The sequence below is a fragment of the Gavia stellata genome, chromosome 30 (genome assembly GCF_030936135.1).
Source record: "Gavia stellata isolate bGavSte3 chromosome 30, bGavSte3.hap2, whole genome shotgun sequence".
Classification (NCBI taxonomy): domain Eukaryota; kingdom Metazoa; phylum Chordata; class Aves; order Gaviiformes; family Gaviidae; genus Gavia; species Gavia stellata.
Window position 1 is genome coordinate 2,682,976 of NC_082623.1, and position 22,138 is coordinate 2,705,113.

A 22,138-nucleotide genomic window follows, 5' to 3' on the forward strand; every position below is an offset into this window, starting at 1 on the left:
CGGCCCCCCCCAGACACACGCTCACCCCCCTCCCTCCACCGCCACGGCGGAGCCCAATCGCTCGTCACGACAACTCTCGCGAGAGCTGAGGCGCCGAGGGCAGAGATGACCCAATATGGAACCAGCGCGGCGACCTCTCGCGAGAGCGGCCCGGCGGGGAGGGGGCGGCGCCTCAGGAGGAGCGCGGCGTCCGGCATTTCGCGGGGTGGAGGGGAGCGGTGTCCGCCTTTGCTGGCGCGAATAAGCCAAAATCCGGGGAGCGCTGCCCCTTTTTCGCCTTCTCGTGACCCCCGCTTGACTTCCCTGCGCAGTTCTCCTCAGAGTGTGCTTGAAGTAACAAAAGAAAAGGAAAATAGATGAAAAAACGTACCAAGGCGGCACTTCCGCAGGCCCAGGGCAACCTGTCAGGGGCACTGGTGGGCAGCAGCCTTCCCCGGCGTGTCTCAGGCTAAGCGTAGCTGTAGTGCGTCCGGGGCCTTAAAACCGCTATTAATTGTTCTTGTAAACTTCTGAAGGACACTCTGTTCCCTTCCAGGGGCTTCAAGCCAGCAGTGATGGGGAGAGCTAAGCTCTCCCTGCCCCCATTTCCCGGTGTCCTCAACTTTCTCTGTGCGTTTGGAGAAGAAACTATTTCCCAATACCGTAATAGGCCTCGCAATATCAAAGACCCGCATGTGCTTGCTTTCAGGTACATGCCTAAGACTCAGTGAAGTCATTAAGTGCTGCAGGTTAAGCATGTTTTGGAGTGGAGCACAGGGTGTCTTCACCAGGTCGTAAGCACAGAATGTCACAGCAAATAAATAGCATTAGGGATTTGTGTTTAAGGCCACTTAGCTTTTGATCTCGAGCTTGAGGAAGATGAGTCTCGTTAGTACTGTGCAAGACGGACGCGTTCTGGAGGCAATATAGAAGCCTGCTTTTAAAGCATTTGGCTTCCCCTGTCAAAACTCTTCTCTTTCTCTACAGAGCGGGACCCCGTCCTCAGCCGCTGTGAGTCATCGCTGAAGCCCAAATAACAGGAGCGAACAGCTGAAAGTTACCACTGCTTGCATCTAAAAAGTAACTGCTTCCTGGCATTCTGAGGTTTTTAATGCCTTTAATTTGCAAACTCTAGCTTCTTGTTAGTTCTGCTTGTTGTATAACCTTGCTTTGAAAAGGTGATTGTGCTCAAAGATGTCACAAACAGCGAAGGCTTCAAAAGCTTGTACTGGGTATGAAAAGCTAATGAACAAAATGGCTCTTAAACTCATCTGTAGAAGACCTTGATTTATCTCCTCTGTAAAAAGAGGGAGAAACTGTGCCCTAGGGATGGAGTGTGTTTGAGACGTACCTACTACGAGTTCTCTCCGTGGTTCAGAATGACTGGGGCGTGAGTACGCATTCGTAGATATGTCTCGCAAGACAGTAAATACTGTGCTGGAGTCCCTCTTGCTGTATCTGAAGTAGCATATCTCAGTGGTGCAAGGCACTAGACCTGTACAAACTGATCCTGGTGGTTCAGGAAATGAGATATGAGGAGAAAACTTAAAATCTCAATGAATTGTTTTGCAGGTTTTGATACTTTAGATGGCATTCTGAATAGACTCTCAACTGCTCGCTCACAGCCTTTTTGTATTTCCTCTTTTCTTTCTTCCTTCTGCCCATAGCCAAAAAAATATGTTCCTACATGTCACCACCCTTCTTAAATGTACTTTCACTTGGTAGCTCTGGATTTGAATTTTTTTTCTGCCTCAGCTGTCAGTATGAGAACTTACGTCTTAGATCTGCTCTTGCACTGGACCTTTACTTACTCTGTAATCACTTTGGGAACTCACATCTTACCTACTCTGAGTGATAGTGATTGAATTCAGAACTCCTTCCTGATCTTAAACTTCTAAGGAATGGGAGTCACACATTTTGGAGATTTAAAAACCTGAGTGGTACCAATTTTGTAACCGCAAGTTGTGGCATTTGTACAGCCTCAGATTTAGCTGCTCTCTGTATGATTCAGGCTAAGCCTTTTTTCTCCGGGATTGGAAACAAGGAGAATCCAAATGGTTTCCTCAGCTGCAGTAGGTTTATGGAGAGGGATTATATTTAGTTCCCTAAACACGGGCCTGCTTTCGGGATCACAAAACAGAGGGGATTCAGGCTAATTTTTCCTGCAGAATAAGAACAAGGCAAATTCCAGAAGGACCCGGTGTTCCTACCGCTGATTTGGCAATCGATTTGTTTGATCCTAAGAGCAGCATGTCTTTCACAGATTTCAGTCTCCAGAGCCTTGCTTATCCCTGCTGTAACTACCGGCTTCACAGGAGTTATGTTGGGATGGACCGATCACGTATCACACTTTTTATTTTGGTTTTAGTAGATACTTCAGTCAATGACCTTGTTTCTTTCTTCCAGTCTTGCTACCAAGAAAGAGCGTTCATTGTGGTCTCCAGCATTTGCTGCTCCTCTGTTTTTGGCTGACTGTGATCAGAAGGAAAACACGGCACTGTTTTAGACAGTTAGACAACGATACTGTTGGTACTTACAGGCAACCAACAGCTTACAGGGTCCAAAGAGAAATGCAGACTGAGGACCACTTCCAGGCTCACTTCGAAAGAAAACCGTCCTCCACCTTGGGTGGAGCACTGCAAGTCCCTCGAGAGAACAGACGGCTACAGTGCAGGTGAGTTCTGTGCCAGGAATTTATCAGGTGTGAAGAACCTAAGGAGACTCTTCAATCCCAAGTGTAAAAAAAGTGCTAATTTTCCCACAGCTGGTAATTAAAGTGCAGAACTGTGCTGATTGATAACTAAAGCAGAACGCTCAGTTACAGCAACTCGCACCTGAAGCGTGCAAGATCAGCTTAGCGCTGCGCTACCAAAGCTGCTATTTACAATCTGCAAAAGAGTCTGTTCACTTCAGGACTATGATAGTGTGAGGGATACATGGACTGTAAAGAGAAACTGCCAACAGTTGTAGTTCCCTCCGGTGCTTCCCTCAGCCCAGCTGTCAGACACAAGCTTTAATTTGCTTTTTTTCTGATTTGTGCCTTTTGATACTTTTATTTCTTAAATTTCAAGAGCCTTTTTCTGTTCCCTCTTAGCTGGGGACATGGAAAGTTGACTGAGATTGACTGAACTGCTTTGGCATTATTTTGGAGCTATGTTCCTGTGTTCTTTGAGGAGAACGGGTGAGGCTAGGGTGCTGATAAAGCATTAATGCCTCCACAGCCTCATTTTCCCATCTGCCGAAATTCTCTTTTCAGGCATTATACTGGGAGTAGAAGCATCTCTTCTGCCAGAGGAGCCCTGCAGGCTCACCAGAAGGCAGTCTTTGTTGGCAGCATAGGAGAACTCCTGACGTTCTTCCAGCAAGGCAAATATAATAAAAAATAGGAAGCCCATTCATCAGCTTCCCTTTTAGTTTTGTTTGACTATGAATACTCTCAGTTTTCTTTCTGAATCTCTTTTTGGATGCGGAGTGGACTGTCAATGGTTATGGCTGTGTCTACTCTACAAAGTCCTCCTGAGAAAGTAAATACAAAAATCTCTGATTCATCATTTATCTGGGCTTTGTTTCAGCATGTATACTGAACGTATACTGAAACTTAAACTGTTGTTTTGAGACCATGGCAGGACTTGAGACTCGAGTCTAGCTATGGGTGAGGTTCCACAAGGTGTGGTGAGCTAATCTAACAGCCTGCTGCTGCCAGAAGGGACAGGACCACACAGGGAAAGGAAAGTAGGGGAGCCAGACCTCTCTCTTTCTGTGTAACTAGCTCTTACATCAGCTCAGCTATGTGTGGGACTGCAGCCTGAAACGACGGGTTACGTCTAAGTTATGCTGCTGTAAAGTAATTTCCTGGTGGTAAGTGAAGGCAAATGGAGCCATAGTTGGAGCTGCTATTGTGTTTTCTACTTTTCATTCACCGCGAAGACTTGTCATCAAGATTAATTTCTCTAATAGAGACATCCTTTAAATTGTGCAATAGCCTTCTGTTCCAGCGCTGTCTTTTTATATATACAAAAAAAAAAAAGTAAGAAGGAGATTGGATGAGGTTCTGGAGTCAGAGAAACAAAACTACTTGATGGAAAGGGTTGAATTTTATATAATTATGACATGGGACCTAGAAAACAAACACCTGGTGCAATAAAAAAAGTCTTACCCAGAGATCAAAGGGAGAATTTTGCTCTAAAGCCATAGTTATATTATTTGAAACTTTATCATTGCACTTGATGCTTAATAAGAAAATCTCTATTCCCTCCCCCAACTCATCGTTTAAGAACTGTGCCTGCTTTGCTTCCTCATACTCTTCCCTGTTTCTTTTCCACTTCCCTATCTCCTGTGTTTTCTCTGTTCTCCATTTTGTATCCACTTGTCAGCCCAGTGTGCAGTCAGCTTGGACAATAAAATGACGGAAGGGGACCCGGTTCTATCATGTTAGCTGGAGTGAGTCCCCACAGCCACTGTTCAAGGCTGCCAGAAGCCTTGGGCAGACACTGTATCACTTACATTTGCTTTGTAAGTAGAAAATCACCAACACTGCCAGGGGATTAGAAAGGGGAAGAAGGAGCACAGGGCCACAGGGTTAGTCAGAGTTTACCTACTGGAAATTCTGATTCAAAAACATACACGCAAAATAAATCCTGTAGGTCAAGTCCTGCTTGCATCTGCTTATTAAATAATGTAATACAGGAAAGATTTGGCTGGTTTTTGGAAGGTGGGATAGGTTTGTCTATTTTAGCCCCCCAGCTGTAGTGTTTCTGTGTTTTTCTTCTAGATCAGAATAGCAGGAACCAAAATACCATCTCCTATTTTTCTGCGGTGTTAATGAGGTCAAGTAATTGATGCGTTCAGTGCTCTGGGCTCCAGCGCTGACAGGCTATCATGTGAATGGCACACAGAGTATTTGCGATTCATCGGAATGGAATGTAAAGGCATGGGGGTGCCTATGTAGGATTCATGTTATGTGCCAGCTGGATCTGCGGAAGGCTAACGTCTGTGCAGGTCCACAGCACATGGTGCCTGCCGAGAGCTAACCGTAGCTGTGTGGCTTCCGTGCCTGCAGAGCACAAGGCCATGCAAAAGCGCTGCAGAGATGGGCATTGTAAAAGCGATTGCATATAGCTTAGCTTATCGATTCTTTTCAGCTTCTCCTGGGGAAGGTTCAGAAAGATCACACTCAAGATGTTCCCTGTCCTGAACTGGCTGTTTTCATATCGGTTCAGAGAATGGATCTTGAGGGATCTACATGCAGGCCTAAGTGTTGGGATGTTTCAGATTCCTCAAGGTAGGCAGAGAGAAAAAAACACCCCAGCTTCCTTTTGTATATCGTGCTTTTCATAATCTGTCTCCTGTGTGTGTTTCTCTTCTTTCTAATGTCATCAGTTTATGTGGGAACTTTAACCTTAAAAGTTCCTTAAATCATTAACCTATTTAATTGCGTATTTGCAGGAGAACTTCTTTTTATAATCAGATGTTATATGGTGTCATTTCAAGGACAGGACCTTTTTCATAAAGTTTCCCTCAAACTGACTCAAAATATAGACTAATAGCAGCATTTTCCTATATTGCAAACAAAATAACGTTTTCTTTAAAATCCACCTTGCAAAATCAGGTCTGTTAGATACCCACATGCATAACCACCGCACTAGTAGGTGGCCTAAATAAAGAGTTGTTCTGGTTCTTTGTCTAATTTCTAGTTAGCAAGGGCTCATGTTGTAAAATAACATTGGCTTTTGTCACTAACTGGCCTGGCTTTACCAGGTCTTAAATTCCCTAAAATCCGACTGTGGGAGTGGAATGGCCATCACGCTCACTGATTTGGCATGTTTAGACCCAAACTGGAAAGTGGCAGGTAGCGTAAGCAAGACCAGCGCTTCTGCTACTTATGTGTGGTGATTCTGTGAATAAATATAATGGGGTTTTCATACAGGTTGGCAGGTTTTCATCAGCAAAATTTTGCGTAAAAATAGTAACCAAAAATAGAGAGCCTTCCCAATTTGCTTGACTTTAGAAACAGATTTTTGCTTTCCAGGACTTTTAGGAGTTTGGCTGATGAGGTTACCTCTGCCAAATATCAATGGCTTCCTTTCTGCGTTCTGCTGCTCGATGACATATGTTATATTTGGGACTTCGCATCATATCTCAATTGGTGAGGTTTATTTTGTACTGTGAAATGTTTCTACAGGACTTAGAGATTATGTTCAATGCTGCTTCGAAAAACTGGCGAGATGTCCTAATCTATTTGATCTAATATTGCAGATGTTATTTAGGTGAGAATCCAGACCCCCTGATTCTCAGTTCATTGTTGTTCTGCTTCTGCAGCTGATCTGTGGTGAGAATTTCACCAAGTTGGTCAAATTTCAGCTGCGAGGTCCCTTCTACCCCTGAGGACGTGAGCTATCACAGACACCAGCGCAAAGGAGACAGCTGGAGTGTCATGGAGGCATCTCCTATGTAAAGGACCAGTGCAAGCTGCTTCACATTTACCCCCAGGATGTTACTGTAAATAATGATTTGGCTCCTGGTCTTCTCCGTGGTCTTCTACCTGCAGTTTCTTGCCATGACTGAACTGTTGATGGGTTTACGTTTTTAATTTGTTCACAAACTATTAAAACACTGTTTACATGTGAGAAGGCACTTCATATTATCATAATGAGTGGGTATGTGGAGCTCTGGCCTCTTAGGTAAATTGGCAGTTCTTTCTCTGTCTATGTTTTTCAGCCTTTCCAGCAGCTCATTGTAATGCATCCATTTTTTGTGCTTTACATTAAAATCTTTTTGTTGTGCATCTGACCAACTGAAGACTTCACTCATAAAATGGTAGAAATCTGAAATTTTCAGACAGGACTTTGGAAACTTTAGGTACTTACTCAGAAAAAGTAAAAATTTGTTATATATGTGGATTATATATATGAATGAAAATAGACACTCTCATACTGCCCAGACTGATGGTGGAGGGAAGAGATGGATGTGTGGTTTTAAGATAAGTCGTTGTTGCAACATCTCATGCAGTTCCATTTTCTGTTCTCTGTTCTGTTGGTTCCAGGCTCATTCAGCATCCTAAATGTGGTGGTGACAAACATTCTGAAGACTCTTAATTTCAACCAAACATTGTCCTCTAATGGTTCACTGGACAATTTCTCAGACGCTATGTTTATGAAAGATTACATGGAGGCCTTGACCGTTACCGCATCAATAACATTTTTGACTGGCATGATTCAGGTAGAAGATGAATCTATTTTATATCCTTAATGATGTATCCGTTTGTGCATTCTTCATACAAGTGTAAGGATTGGAACTGCTTGCATATTGTTACCACAAATACCAAGCTCAGCATATTTGAATGCATATGTTGTGCAAAGTTGGACACAAAGGTCTGTCTTTTCCTCTCATGCTGTCTGAAAAAGATATGATAGGTTAATATTCATGTGTCCATGATTAATATATTAATGTGTGAAGTAAATCATTATCTTTTATGTTGACCAGTTCTGCAATATGTAGACCCTTAGGTAGTCCTGCGTAACTGCACACACTTGATTTAAACTGCTCCTATTTTGGTTTGGCAGTGTCTTACTTAATTGTGCATAATGAAAATAGCGTGTTCAAATAACCATCCATCGTGTATGGCAGTGAAGAGTCATGCTCTTCAAATATGAAAACAAGAAGGGCGGGTTTAGACATTGATAATTATATCACATCTCACTTCTCGTTTGTTCCATACAGTTGCTGCTAGGCTGCTTTTGCCTGGGGTTTGTAACAACATACGTGCCGAAGACTCTCATTGATGCTTACCTCACTGCAGCAGCACTGCATGTCATCGTATCACAGTTTACCTTTATTTTTGACGTCATGCTTGACTTCCATAAGGGCCCCCTGGACATTTTCTATGTGAGTAAATTCATTATTAACCGAAGAAATGCATGCTTCTTGGAGGGGAAAGAAAAGAACAGCTTCAGAAATTGAAGGCAATTTGAATCTAAGACAGTTGCTAAGGAATATTTGTGCAAGTCTCAGCTGTGGTTTACTTTGCCTTCCTGTTGTCTTGAACAGTATATGGTGCTTATTGTGTGACGTGCAAGAAGAAAAGTCTGTGTGCATATTTTTAATTACTTATATAGCTCTATAATATATTTTCGGCAAGTCTGTAAGTGTAGTAGAGCAAAGGTTAGAGGAAATGGTGCTTTTTTCCTCAATAGATCATCATGGGCAAGCTACTGGGCACATAGTATCTTAGTCATATCTGATGAAGAAGCAGCAGACTCCAAGCTGAAGACAAGTTAAAGCTCATTCATCCTAATTTACTTTAAAAACGTCAATCAGACAACTTGAGAGAAAGGTAGCATAGAAGAGAGAAGAATGACGCTACTAGATCTGACCTATTTGTGGCAGTGTTTTCTCTGCAGATACCAATAGATGAGAGATTTTTTTAAATACTGTTTTGCTCTTAGCAACTCTCTTCTTCTAACCGAAGATACCACTGTAGCAGAAAGGATGAGTTCAAGTGTCTCAGGGCAACCTATGTCAATCTCCTGGAAAAAATAGTTGTAGTATCTGCCTCTGATCCTCGCTATGATGATTCTTTTTCAGAACCTATTTCATTTCTTCCTGGCTCTCCCAAAGGCTAATGCCACCAGCATATTGCTGTTTTTGCTTAGCATGGCCGTACTACGACTCAATACCTCCATCATGATAACTTATAAACATAGTCCTATTGCATTTCCTATGGAACTTCTCTTGGTAAGTGATCTTCAAAATGCCGTGGTGATAATTGAACTAGCAGAGAGTATCTATTTCAAAAAACATTTCACATATTACCTCAAGATGCTGTTATATTTACACACTGAATCTGTACTTTTAAGTCCTTTAAATACTCCTACAAGATTAACTGTCTTTAGATGGATTGTGTACAGTTTCAGGAGCAAATGCTATATAATCTCTAGTATTGCTTCTTGTTTTCTTTCCCAGATTATCACAGTCACCATTATTTCTAATCGCATTCATCTTCGCGCTGAATCTAGTAGTGCTGTGGTCAGTATGATTCCTCAGAGGTTAGTTACCTATGCTGTTTATGAGGTTGTACTTTTGAGGTTAGAAAGAGATGTTTCAGCCTGTTCTTGAAACCTGACATGGGCTGACTTTTACTGGGAAGTACAGCTAGAGGAATAACTCTTCAAGAATTTTAATTGCATCATCATTTCTGAGCATATGCAGAATTCAAACTACAGTTTTCTGTATTAGATTCAGGTTTTATTAGCACAGAGAGGAAGGAATTTGCATTTTTTGTGAGGTGGAAGTCTTACAGATTGAGAGCATCTCCTGTGGGGTGCTGGATGCCTCTGATGATGACCCTGGGTTTGGAGTTCCTGTGGGCAGAGCTCAGAACATGTCTCATCTTCTCTGTTCTCTGATCCTGTAGGTTTCTGCCTCCTATACCTCCAGATTTATCAAACCTGAGCAAGATCATACTGCATGCCTTCTCCCTTGCTATTGTAAGCTACTTCCTTCTTGTTTTTGTTGGGGAGAGGTATGCTTCACTTCACAACTACAATATTGCCAGCAATCAGGTGAGAACCTCCTAGGTACACATACCTCCTAGGCTAAGAAGCAAGCTGAATTCGACTTGCAAAGCCACTAACTACCTGACAGTGGTAGAAATGCAAGGACAGAGTGAATATGCCAGATGATAGTTTTGTAGCAAAGTGTTACCCTTCCTTATGGGAAGTGGATGTTATAAGCAAATAATGCAAAGGCCAAAACGTGGCTTTCTTTGACCAAGAGGCCCTTCTATATTTCCAGCGACTGGGATGCACCTCACACACACAGAGTGCTGCAGCTGATCCCTGAGGACCATTGCTGTCATGAATCCATGAGACTATAAAAGCATGATAAATTAATCGCCGAAATTGTAAATGGCCAGAGCAGCTGTAGTTCTTCTCTATATGTGGCTGCTATCCCAGTGTATGGATTCTCTGCCCAGAGTGATTGCTCTGAGAGGCTTTTAAGCTAAAACTGTGTTCGTTTCCAGTGTGCTAGAGTTAGTAAGCATTAGGTGTTTTGCACTACTCCACATTTAGCTTGTGATGGCTTTCGATCTTTACAAAAATGGATCTAAGCCAGTAAGGAAGCTGCCTTGACTTCTCAAAGCCTCTGGGGATAAATATAAAGGGAATGTCTTTTCCACTCAGCTTTTGTCCAGGTGTACTATGCTGCCTACTGAGATTTGCCACATGTTAGCTTGAAAGTCAGTGCTTCATGGCTTTGGGGTTCTAAGTGGATTTCTTTGAAAGAAGGAACTGAATTTCTGGGTCCGTGAGATCCTCAGCTGTGAAAACTGTATGCCTTTTAAGAGAGCTCATTTAACCATGGGAGACCTTGCTTTCCAGAAGGTTTTCTGAGCTTAGCAACACAGATGAGCAACCAGCAAGTGTGAGCAAAAGGAAAGGAATTCCTGATAAGCTACTTCTATGAAGGTAAGTCATTCGTTTGGGGTTTTCTCTGCTTCCTTCTGTTTCTGTTTTACAGGAGCTAATAGCTGTGGGGCTATGCAATATTTGCAGCTCATTTTTCAAAAGCTATGTTGTCAGCTGTGCTATTTCGGGAACCGTCATTCAAGAGAAGACAGGTGGAAGAACACAGGTGAGCTGGGCTGGATTTGTTAAGCTTCCGACCTCTCATCTAAAATCACTGTATACTGAGTATAGGCTGACATTTAATTTAAACAATTTGTGAGACAATTTGTTAAGCTTCCAAACTCTCATCTAAAATCACTGTACACTGAGTATAGGCTGACATTTAATCTAAACAATTTGTGAGATACAAACTTAATACCCATGTAACATGAATTCAGATACCCTCTCTGTGTATGTTATGTTATGTACTATACGTATATAATACGTGCCATGAAGGCAGCCAGGATCCTGTGGAGAGAATAGGGTATGTTCATGCAGTTTAAAACTGTATTTTAGTGAATATACCCAAAAAGATAAATGGAAAATTGTTCATGCGGACTTAATTCTGCCACTTCTTCCTAACTTTTGAGTACTTGACTTTGTGATCTTTTTTTTTTATAGGGGGGAAAAAGGGTGTAATATGTAATAATAATATGTAATAATGTTTTTATCTTACCTCTTAATTGAATGTCTGCACATGCTTCACTGCATCATAGAAGTAATTTTGTTTAATAAAGAGTTTATTCCAAAGCCTGACTTGCAAGAGAAGTATCTTATTACTCAGGTGACATTATCAAACCAAAATCCTGCGTTGTTCTGTTGTGCCTAAGAATAGTCCATTTAGGTCAAATTTGTATCTACAGAAAACTCTTTCAGCTTGAGTGGCCTTTGTTAATTGTCCCCTGGTTATTTTTCCCAGTCGGTGGTGTTACATGGTCCACACCACCTTGTTTACAGAGGACAAGTAAAGAAATGGTTCTGTCAGGCCTCTCTAATAAAGTTATTTCTCTTCAGTTAGCAGCAGCGATTGGAGCATCTACGATGCTGGTGATTGCGCTGAAACTAGGACACTTTTTCCAGGTGATACCTAACGTAAGTGAACCTGAAATAGTTATGGCAGCAACCTACTTACTTTCTAAGCATAAAATGAAGATTTTCTAAGCGTAATATGAAGGTTTTTCAGGGACAGTTAGGAATTATATCATGCTCTAGAGTTAATTGTTTTCAGGGATGGACCGAACCAAAATAATGACTTTAAACTCCTAAATTTCAGCAGGCTAACGTATTAGGTAATCAGTATTTCATGTCTCTCCCATCTCTCACTGATCAGTACAAGCTAAAATTCCTTGGCTAAAACTGGACTGAAATTTCACTGCCAGCCTCTATAATTTAAACTTTGTATTTCACTTTTGGTCTCACCATCTTCCAAGCTTTTGCACACCTGTATAACAAATTCATGAGTTCCTCTCTTGCATGGGTATAAGTAGATCCAAGATGGGTGCTTCAAAATCTTTACTGTAAAGAGGTAGATAAAATCTTCAAAATGGGAATGTGGGTTTAGTGTCTCTGATTCTGGCTTGTTCTTTGAGGTTTATTTTAAAACCATATGGACTCCTAAACTGCCTTTTGTGGATTTTGTATTGCCAGTGTGCCTATAAACATTTTATTACCGTAGATTATTCAGAGTACTCAGTTTTCCACTTTTCCCTTAAATTTTTATCTAGACTTTCTTTTTTTCTGTCAGTTTTCTCAGGGAACCACTGACAGAGCATTACTTCCTGATTTTTTCCTGGCCTTTTTATAAGATGGGAGAATTAATCCCTTTCCCAAAACTAGCTGACAAAACAGAATTTAACCATCTACTTCCCTTCAGTCTCCTTTTCTTTGCTAAGAAAGGCTGTTTCAACAAATGGTGTCAAACAGCTTCCTAAATCTGGCAACAAACTACCCATGCTAATTGAAACCATTCTTTGAAACAGCAACTCTTAATTCTGTAGATAGTGTTGGCCTTTCTCCCAGTGCTGCAGGAGGCGTAGGGATTCACTGAAGAACGCTGTAATGGAAATTACACATAGCATTTCAAGAGGAAGTCCAGTTGTATTGGCAGAAGTGATTGTGAAATCCAACAAGAAGTTATATGCTAGTTTCATGTTGGTTTGCAGATCAGAGGAGAACTGTTTACACATATCTATAAAAATTATGGAAATAAAGCTATTATAAGATTTTAATTTCAAGAAGTTTGTCTGTCATGGATATCTGTTCCTTAGCATGTTTGTGGTTGCAAACAAAAAAATACCAAAATAATAGATGCTGTTTTTCTGATTTGCATAGGGTATACTGGCTGCTACTGTGGTATTTAACGTGCTCCCTTTTCTTGAAAAATTTCTGGACATCCCTATCCTGTGGAGACAGGATAAGTATCATTTCGTAAGTGACAAAAAAAAGCCACCTAAGATTTAGAATGTGTCGTAAAGGGAGAAATGGATGTTTTGGGAGGGCAAGGCAAAGCAGTGGGCATTCCCTTAGAAAAGGGATCCTTTGAAATACCCGCTGAAAGAAGTGTATTGAAGTCTCTACAAATCAATTTGCAATTACTTCTATGCAGGGAGAACCGATTATTGTTGTTGCTTCCCAGATCCCCTGAGAAGGAAATTGTCTAGCTGTCAGCCGGGGCCACATTCTCATGTCAACTCTTGTGCAGGATTTCTCATAAAGAGAAAGACGCCCAATATGATGTGTTTTTTCCTAATAATTGAAGCCCTGTTAAAAAGTCTGGAGATTTGATCTGTGATCTGTGATCCTTGTTTGCAACTACTTCCGGGACCGGGTTGGTCTAGATGTGCCAATGAAGCTTTTCATGTATTACCATGTTTTTCTTGGCAATTTGCAAATGCTGGGGCTTAGTTGGGGGGGGCTTTTACATCTTTTTACTGCTCATGTTCTCTCTGTCTTTTGTTCAAAGGTTATTTGGCTTGTAACTTTTGCTGCAGTGCTTTGTCTTGGTCTTGATGTTGGTTTAGCAATCGCCATGGGGTTTACGTTCTTCGTGATCACCATTAGGTCACACAGGTACTTGTAACTTTTGAAACAAAATACTAGGTTTTCTTAGAGTTGATGTTTTAGAGATAGTTATACATGTGACAATGAAAAAGCTGTTTCATGTTTGTAAACACTTCAGTCAGCTTATTCTAGGGTCTCTCTAATGATATCCCAAACCAGCAATCTCTTTGAGTCTATGGGCTCTGGATTGGTCCCTTCTGCAGGTGCACCATGCTACTGAAGACTGCTTCTTGTGGTGTAGGCATCAGCCAGGAGATGTGATCTGTATACACACTTCTATAGGGATAAAATGAGATGTTGTGCCTGTATTTCAAATACATTCCTCAGTCTTCACTGCCATTTACCAAGTTGCTTTATCTTCTCCGTAAACTCAGTTCGTGATAGGGGAGGGAGGTTACATCAGGCACACATTACTCAGTTTATTAGCTGCTAATCCAAACAGGAAAATCATTCATAAATCCAAGCCACACCTCATGAGATTTACCATGATAGGGAGGTGCTTGTCTGAGTAGACTGAAGCCTCTAGAATAACACGGAAAGAGGTAGGAAATAACTCAGTTGCTGCAAATACCAAACTGCTTGTGATCTGATCCAGAGTGGCTCTGAAAGAATACCTTCAGGAAGAATTTCAGTTACTGTCTGAAACTCAGTGTATTACCTCTGCTCAGAGTTATGCTCTTGGGTTTGCCTTGGGATTTAATGAGCATTGTGAAAGGGCATTTCTGCAGCCACTGTTCAGTTAAGTATCCCTGTTGTTCATACTACCTTCAGGATATATAACCGCTTATCAATTTCCTACCAGTGAGAACATTATGCCGACAACACTCAAAAAAGCTTGGGAAGTATCTGCAAACAGATTGCTTTGAATAGAGTGTCTTGACAACAATTTTCAATACATCAAGGGCCAGCAACCAGCCAGCCAGCCACATGTTTATTCCATCCATGCCCTGAACTGACCAGAACCTGCCCCAAAACCATGCAGCACCGTTAGGAAAGCACAGTACCCAAACCAAAATAGTCTCCTGCAAGGTAAAACCCTGCATTAATGCTGCTACACGACCTCTGGTTCAGACGTAGCCTATGTGCAGCCAGCTCTAAGCACAAATTATAGCTGCCTCCACCTGTCTGTGTAGATGTATCTTTGAGGAGGGCTGTGGGGAGACGGAGAGGGAACTTCCTAGCATAATAACAATAATCCAAGTGTTCCAGAGCTAGAAATGAGACATTATACATTCTTGAGGACACCAGTGTAGCTGAAGGCTGTGCTTGTGTGCTGCGCCCCTACTCAGAGAACCCTAATTATGAGTGAATGACTTTTTGTACTCGCACCCTCTAAGTTACAGTTGGGGCATCCAGTGAGGAGGAGAGAAATGGAGATTAAGCTTTTGGGAACAGATGGTTTTTCTCTGTTCTCTGTGAAAACCTAATAAACATCTTGTTTCAGAATGAAGATGGTGGTGCTGGGACAGATTCCAAACATGAATATTTATAGAAGTTTATCCGTCTACAGAGCTGTAAGAGGAAACAAAAAACAAATGTTCCATCTCTCTCTGTAATCCAACTTCTTCATTAAATGCCGGGGGGTGACCATTCAGATTCAGTTCATTTGATTCAAAACTTTAAACTGAAGAATGCCTAAGTATCTGTAGTGTGAAGTGATTCGGATACCTAGCTCAGCCTGCTTGGGCCTGTGGAGCTCCTTGCATCCATCCGTGCTGTCTCCATGGTGGAAGCTGCACTGCTGTCATTTCCAGAGCTGTTTGGCATTTTTTGCTGACCTGCTTTTCTCAGTCTGGTTTTGTCCACTCTACATATGTTTTCACAATAACGACTGTGCATGTGCTAGACTGGCTCCCAGGTTCTTCCAGTGATGGGATAATAGGTGGGGTACGGGCCTTTTTAACACGTTCTTTTCAAGACCTGCACCACACAGAGTTAGGCAATAGAGTAGTAGAGAGCTTTGCCTTTGCTGCATGGGTACATTCCCAATGCTATGCTGATGGATTTGCAAAAAATAGAATAATAGAAGGACAAGGTTAGTAAGACAAAGGTATAGTGTATGTTTTCTGTAATGAGCTTTAAAAATAATTTGGCTTATTTAATATTAAAGCAGTCAACTGTCATCTGTGATAGATCTGCTGGAGGTATGTTTTTAATTGCAAGATTTGCAAAAAATGGAATAACACAAGGACAAGGTTAGTAAGACAAAGATATAGTGTATGTTTTCTGTAATGAGCATTAAAAATAATTTGGCTTATTTTATATTAGAGCAGCCAACTGTCATCTGTGATAGATCTGCTGGAGGTATGTTTTTAATTGCAAGAGAAGCAGATTAGTTCATGGTAATTAGGTCCGTGTTGCCAATGCCACTACCAGTATGCAGCGTAGTCAACAATGTGACCAGACAAACTCCGTCCTTAGGGTAGGACCTTGCAAACTACAACGCAGTCAGGAGGGGAAAAATACGCTCCTGCTAGGTACAACCCTCACAGATCCAACGTTTGTTTTACAGGCAAGGGAGATTGAAGGTATCAAAATCTTCCAGTGCTGTTCTTCCATCTCTTTTGCAAACATGAATCACTTCAAAACCTATTTGTTACACAAGGTAAATGCCACTTTTTCAGTCAGCGGAAGTTTCTAAGAGCCTGTATTAGGGAGATAAAAACTCTACTAAAACTGCCTTTCTTTTTCAGATGGACATGAAAGCAGTGCCTCTGGATGAAAGTGAAATGAGGACTTTAATTTCACTTAGTCTGTCTGACACTGCAGTTGAAAGAAAAGATCTTAAATGCTCTTGTGGCTGTGATCCACCTCTACCACGCCCTAGGGTCAGCTTTAAAAGTGTATTTATCATCTAGTCTGTTTGAGGTGCCTGGTTTTATGTTACTGAGGACAATGTTCTTAACTTGCCAGTACTGAAAAGGCTGTAAATGTTTATATAAAGCATATATATATTTGCTGTATGAAAATAAGCAAGCATTACTGCTGTATTTCTTTACACATACTGTATGTGAGAGGGCAATAGTAGCTCAGCGTACTGGGTGAATTAACTAGCAGTTGAAGTATTCGACATACCCTCTCCTCCACTGAAAGAATTAATTTTGTCAGGTGCTTCAGTAAGGATTTTCTTCTTTTTCCCCATAGAAGTGAGAGAATTCCCTTGCTTATGAGGAATTTTCTGCTGCCAATACTGCCAAGTGCAAGTACAAAATACCTGAAAGGCAGCTACAATTATCATGATTAGAGGATTTCTCATCTTTACTATAATTAGATATTTTTTTTTATTTACTATAATTTACTATAATTTACTCATATCTTTATCTGAATTTTCTGAATTGTCTTAGTCAATGAAAGGAACTTCAGGGAATGGACTGTCTTCAGAAGATATTTTTTAAGCAGTTATATGTGATTTGTAAAAGGCATTGTATGAGAAATTAGTTGAAAGACAGTGGTTAGGAAAACATATGTGGCACCAAGGTGCTTAGGAAGTGGAAGTGATGATAGATAATTTAACACCATCTTCTGAAGTACAAAAACGCAGAGAGTGACTTTTCCTTTCTTGCGTTATAAAAATTAAAAAACACATTTGGAACTATTAAGAAAGAGAAATCGATTAAATCGGTCCATTCTGTGACCAGCTGCCATACAAGACAGTAGATGAATCAAAGATCTGCAGAACTCAGCCAGTAAGGGTCAGCTTACCGTTGCTCAGAAAGGCAATGGCCATGGGCAGTCTTTTTTTTCTTCTTTTCTTTTCTGATAGGTAGAAGTAATAAGTCAGATTCCAGTATCACAGGCCATTTTGAGGTGTGGAAGAGTGAGGTACCACTGTCCTATTTGGTGGCTGAAGGCACTCTGCTAACCACATCTGAGGCTTGCCTAAGTCACCTGCTACTTTGCATACTCTTGTGGCTTTGTCCTATATTTAGTATTATTTCAGGTGTGTTTCTTACCATGACAGAAGAAATATCACATGATTTACAGTGCTGTCTTACTTGCAGCAAAAAATTTTCCACCTCCTGGGCCCAGTTCTTCCAACCACTGGTGTACTCTTCATTTTCCATCTTAGATACCATATACAGAGAAACTGGTGAAGCGACGCCACGCAGACAGCGATTCCTCGTCATCTTCAGTTAATTTGGTACATTGGTCAAAGTACGGAGACAAACTCAGCTCTAGGACGCTCTTGGTGGGAGCAGCCAATGCATCCCCAGGCTTTAACATGGGACTTAGGACTGAAAAGAACGAGGATGAAGGGAGGAGAGCTTGCCTTTCCCCAGGCTCTGCAATAGATAATTCCTCAGTACACTTAGATCAGGAAGAACAGCCAATGTGTTTGCCATGTCCAGTTCACACCATTATTTTGGACTTCAGCATGGTGCAATTTGTGGATTTGTTAGGTTCAGAGGTACTGCAACAGGTAAGCAACATAACTGCAAATAAATGTGAAACCTAAAGTTTAACCAATGTCTTACATTTCTTGTTAGCCTAAAATACCCTCCTATGTAACAATCCGCACATCCTCCAGTTGGCCTTTAAGGGTGCAAGATTTAGCTATCGAGTTTCAGAAATTAATAAATTCCCATAAAAGCACTTTTTTAAAAAAAACAAAAGCCCCACTATCAACACAAAAGACATGCAAAAACCTGTCATCCATTGTCACCAGTTCTAGAATAATGTAAACTAAAAACACATTTACAAAAATGTCTAATTTGGTTTTTTCCATTTTGGCTGGTTTTTTTTTCTTCTAGCTGGACACTTTAAAAAAGTGCTTTTGGAAGTGTCAGTTACAAAACTACCAGCTGTCTTCTCCTAGAGTGATTTTGTTGTTATTGCTACTGCCTAATTAGCCTTTTCTTTGAAGTATGCCTTGAACTTTTAAGTCTTCAAGTGGGGATCCTAGCCAATGGGGATATATATTTAGCAAAAATAAATTTCATGTAGCCATGCTTCTCAGAAAGATACAGTTCCAGATGGATTCTTAGTCAGCTCCCTCAAACTCTGTAGCTCAACTTCAAAAGATTTTTGTTTAATAACAGGTTAGACTAACACCTACTGGGAATAATTGTGGACTGAGCTGTTGTCCCTAAAATCCGTGAAGATTTATTTGCCACCTATTATATGACCCTCCCATTGGGAAAAGGGGGTAAAGTCAAAGTCTTCCCAGATTCCTCCCAGCCCCGTATCTGAAATTCTGTGATTCTCTGAAATGAGTTTCATTGCCTTTAAAAAAAAAAAAATTAACTACTTTGAGATCTTTTAATTACAAAGGGTCAGGCACTGAGAAAATGGTGAGAATCTGTCCCCTCTGAAACTGATTGATTCCTTTAACACTCAGTTGGTATAGCTAAAGATGTTGAGCATGAAAATTCAGACAACCAAAATTACAGGTCACACTTGGAAATATAGGTTCCTGTTCTCATTTACACGTGGGCATGGCATCTGCGTATGGAGAGATGTTTCATGTTAGTCTGCTCCTGTGAGAACTTTTTGTTTAAATGAAGAAATAGCACTGTGTGCTGCGTAGCTAAGTGTAGGAGGGCCAGCACAGGGTCTAGCTGTGACCTGCCCTGCATCTGGAGTTGGCATTTGTTAAGATCTTGGACAACGTGGCTGTTCAGTGCTGAACTAAAAAATAGGATTTGAGATACCGGTATAAGGGTTTTCTTCAGAGATAAAATACTACAAGGGAGGTTTTATTTCCCTGTTTATGTTTTACCTTCTAGTGTACTTGTGTAACACAGAATTGCTCTAATGCCTGTATGGAATTCTTTCCACAGATCATCCATATGTTTCACAATATTGGCATTACAGTCCTTATAGCTGGTTGTCACTGTGAGTATAGTATTTGTTTACTAATTCTGACTTATCTCCAAGGATAAGTTTTAAACTTAAGTGAAAAGTTTTAGCTGTACTGCTTGGTGTGGTTTTGCTGCTTTATTTATTTTCCCCCATTTTTTATAGCCTCTGTGATGGCAGACTTTGAGAAGAATGATTTCTTTGACAGCTGTATTACCAAAGAAAGGTTCTTCCTAACTCTTCATGATGCTGTGCTGGCAGCTTTGGACAAGCATCAAAAGTCAGCTGAGCTAGAACCTACTGCGGAAGAGTTTGCTGAAGAACCACTAGCTGGACAGCAGAAGGTAGAATATTTACCTTAGCATTTACACCTTCATGTCGTTAAATTATAGAATCATAGAATCATTTAGGTTGGAAAAGACCTGTAAGATCATCAAGTCCAACCGTAAACCTAATCCTGCTAAGTCCACCACTAAACCATGTCCCTAAGCACCCCATCCACATGTAAAGACCTCCAGGGATGGTGACTCCACCACCTCCCTGGGCAGCCTGTTACGGTGTCTGACAAGCCTTTCAGTGAAGAAGTTTTTCCTAATATCCAATCTAAACTTCCCCTGGTGCAACTTGCGGCCATTTCCTCTTGTCCTGTCGCTTGTCACTTGGGAGACGAGACCAACACCCACCTCACCACAACCCCGTTTCAGGCAGTTGTAGAGAGCGATGAGGTCTCCCCTCAGCCTCCTCTTCTCCAGACTGAACAATCCTGTCAGTAACTTAAACCTTGTCCTGTGGCTGAGGAAATAGGGCAGAGCAGACGCTCTTTTGAATTCTCCAGTTTTTCACAGGTACTTGCCTTTTTGCAATGGATCAATAATCCAATTTGTTTCTTTGAGTCCCGTGTTCCTGTCTGGGGAAAGGCATCTTTGCGTGCAGGCTGGAAAGGCGTCCAACTGAGTTGTGCGGCAGGGAATGGCTTTGTTGCATTTTAAATTGTTTCCATTTCTCTGACAGAGCAAGGACCCTGCCAGGACAGAGCAAAAGCTCCAAGTTTTTTATTTCCAGAGGTTACTGCACTAGCTCCCTTGGGGCTGATGGGGGAAGTGAAGGACAGCGCTAGCTTGATTTCCTGAAGAATTGAAGTTTATGCACATGTTCTGTCAGTACTCTGCAATAATTTTTAAGCTCACTGGCTGTCTCAGCCAAGTTTGAATAGGGCAGACGGTTGCAAGTTCCAGGAAAAGCCCTTGTTCTGAATAGAAGATTCCAGTAATTGCCCCACCTAGGGAAAGAACCCGGCCTTGGCTAATCATCCTATGCATACTGCCAGGCTGGGGTCCTACAGCTGAATGAGGCGAGAATGAAGGCAAAAACCTATCCAAATCCACAGGAAAACAGGGTTCTTGCGTTCTGCTGCTCATGGAACAACTTGTTTAACTCTCTTATCTTGGCATTGTACAGAATAGTCTAATGCAAGGATATTGACCTTCCGGACTCTCTCCCCCTTAGAAAAAGCTTCAAAGAATGAGGGTGACAGTATATATTCACCAATAGCCCTTTAATGGACGTGGTGGGGAGGGTTGGGAGCAGTTACCAGGCAGGAGGTGACAACGCTTCCCCAGGAGTCCGCTCTGAGATGAGGCTGTGCTGGGCGTGCAGACGGGACCCACGGCAGCTCGGTGATGTCAGCTTCGGCAGTCCCTGCTAGCTCATTTCCTCGGCAGCTGGGGATTTGGAGTACCCCGTGCTCCCACGCCAGCATGGCCCTCTCGCTGCTCACATGGTGTTGCCTTGGCATGGGAACTGCACTTGACCGGCTCAACAGATTGGCCACCCTTGGCTTACACTAATCTTTGTGTACATTTCAGGAAAGAAGTTTGCTCTTGAAGAAGAATAAAGATTTTTTCTCTGCAAAGGACTCTGACAACAAACTTCTGCATGAAAAGCCAATATCTGATATCTCATGCTCGGCCCAGAATAAAGCAGAGCCAAGCTCTCTCCAGCAGTATGATACTCCACCCCTTCAATCGGGTTTCCAGGACCCAGGCTGGGGGAAGAGACGGAAGTATACCCGCAATCCCTGAATTCAAGTGTTGGGGAATTGGCATTTCAGTAGAGAGGAGAAAGGTACAGTTAAGCAACAGTTCTGTCGATTCTTAGCAGCCTTGATCCTCTTTTTCTTTACTTTTTTCTGTTCCAGAGTTCTTAAAATAGACAGCCTGACTAATGCCTCCAGTAATTCTGTTGTTCTAAACAAAAAGCAACATTTATTTTATTGCTTTCAAGCTTTTTCAAATAGATATGCCTCGCAGCAATGCCAAACATGGAGAAATTTCAATGTATAATTCCTAGTTTTGTAGCTAATTCCAGGAAATTATTTGTGCTTGTTTTCTGAAAAAAATGTAGAAATTTAAATGTCCTAGCTTAGCACTTCTTATATATTTATTGCTTGCTAGTAAGTGACATTAATCTGCCACATTTCAACAGATTACTTGCAGGCAGTTTCATTATTTTCAGATGTATGTAGAATGATATGAAGCTTCAAAGAAAACATTTTATTATTATTCTTCAACACTTCGCTGAAGTTGATATTGTCTGCACTAACATAATGTGGTGTCCATCCATTATTTCTGCCTCAGTCCCCTTCTAATCCACCAGAACTAAATCCCAGTGAAAAATATAATATTGTTTTCATGGTTTTGTAGTCCTTTACTGAAATAGTGAAGAATGGAGGAATGTATTCACTTTGTTCTGAAGAGCCAGGAAAATTGTAGACTTAGATACAGTTAGCACTTGGGGAAAAAAAATCAACTTAGTTATATTTTCTGTAGATCAGCCATAGAGTTTGACGCAGTAAT

General features: G+C 41.4%; 1 protein-coding gene across 1 annotated transcript; it reads left to right on the plus strand.

The window, feature by feature from the left end:
• The first annotated feature begins 672 nt into the window (after positions 1–672).
• Positions 673–21,426, plus strand: SLC26A8 (solute carrier family 26 member 8). The gene is made up of 21 exons (XM_059831025.1): positions 673–688; positions 967–990; positions 2,386–2,653; positions 5,121–5,260; positions 5,993–6,124; positions 7,022–7,197; positions 7,699–7,863; positions 8,563–8,712; positions 8,941–9,023; positions 9,392–9,539; positions 10,498–10,611; positions 11,439–11,516; positions 12,756–12,851; positions 13,387–13,493; positions 14,929–14,998; positions 15,997–16,089; positions 16,178–16,312; positions 17,554–17,904; positions 19,265–19,319; positions 19,449–19,627; positions 21,149–21,426. The coding sequence occupies exons 1-21, from the start codon at positions 673–675 to the stop codon at positions 21,362–21,364; spliced, it is 2,796 nt and encodes a 931-aa protein (XP_059687008.1). The 3' UTR covers positions 21,365–21,426.
• Positions 21,427–22,138: the final 712 nt, after the last annotated feature.

Coding starts and splice junctions, on each gene's coding strand:
- SLC26A8 (XM_059831025.1), top strand. Junction 7,198..7,698: donor TTTTGACTGGCATGATTCAG/GTAGAAGATGAA, acceptor TGTTCCATACAG/TTGCTGCTAGGCTGCTTTTG. Junction 7,864..8,562: donor GCCCCCTGGACATTTTCTAT/GTGAGTAAATTC, acceptor ATTCTTTTTCAG/AACCTATTTCATTTCTTCCT.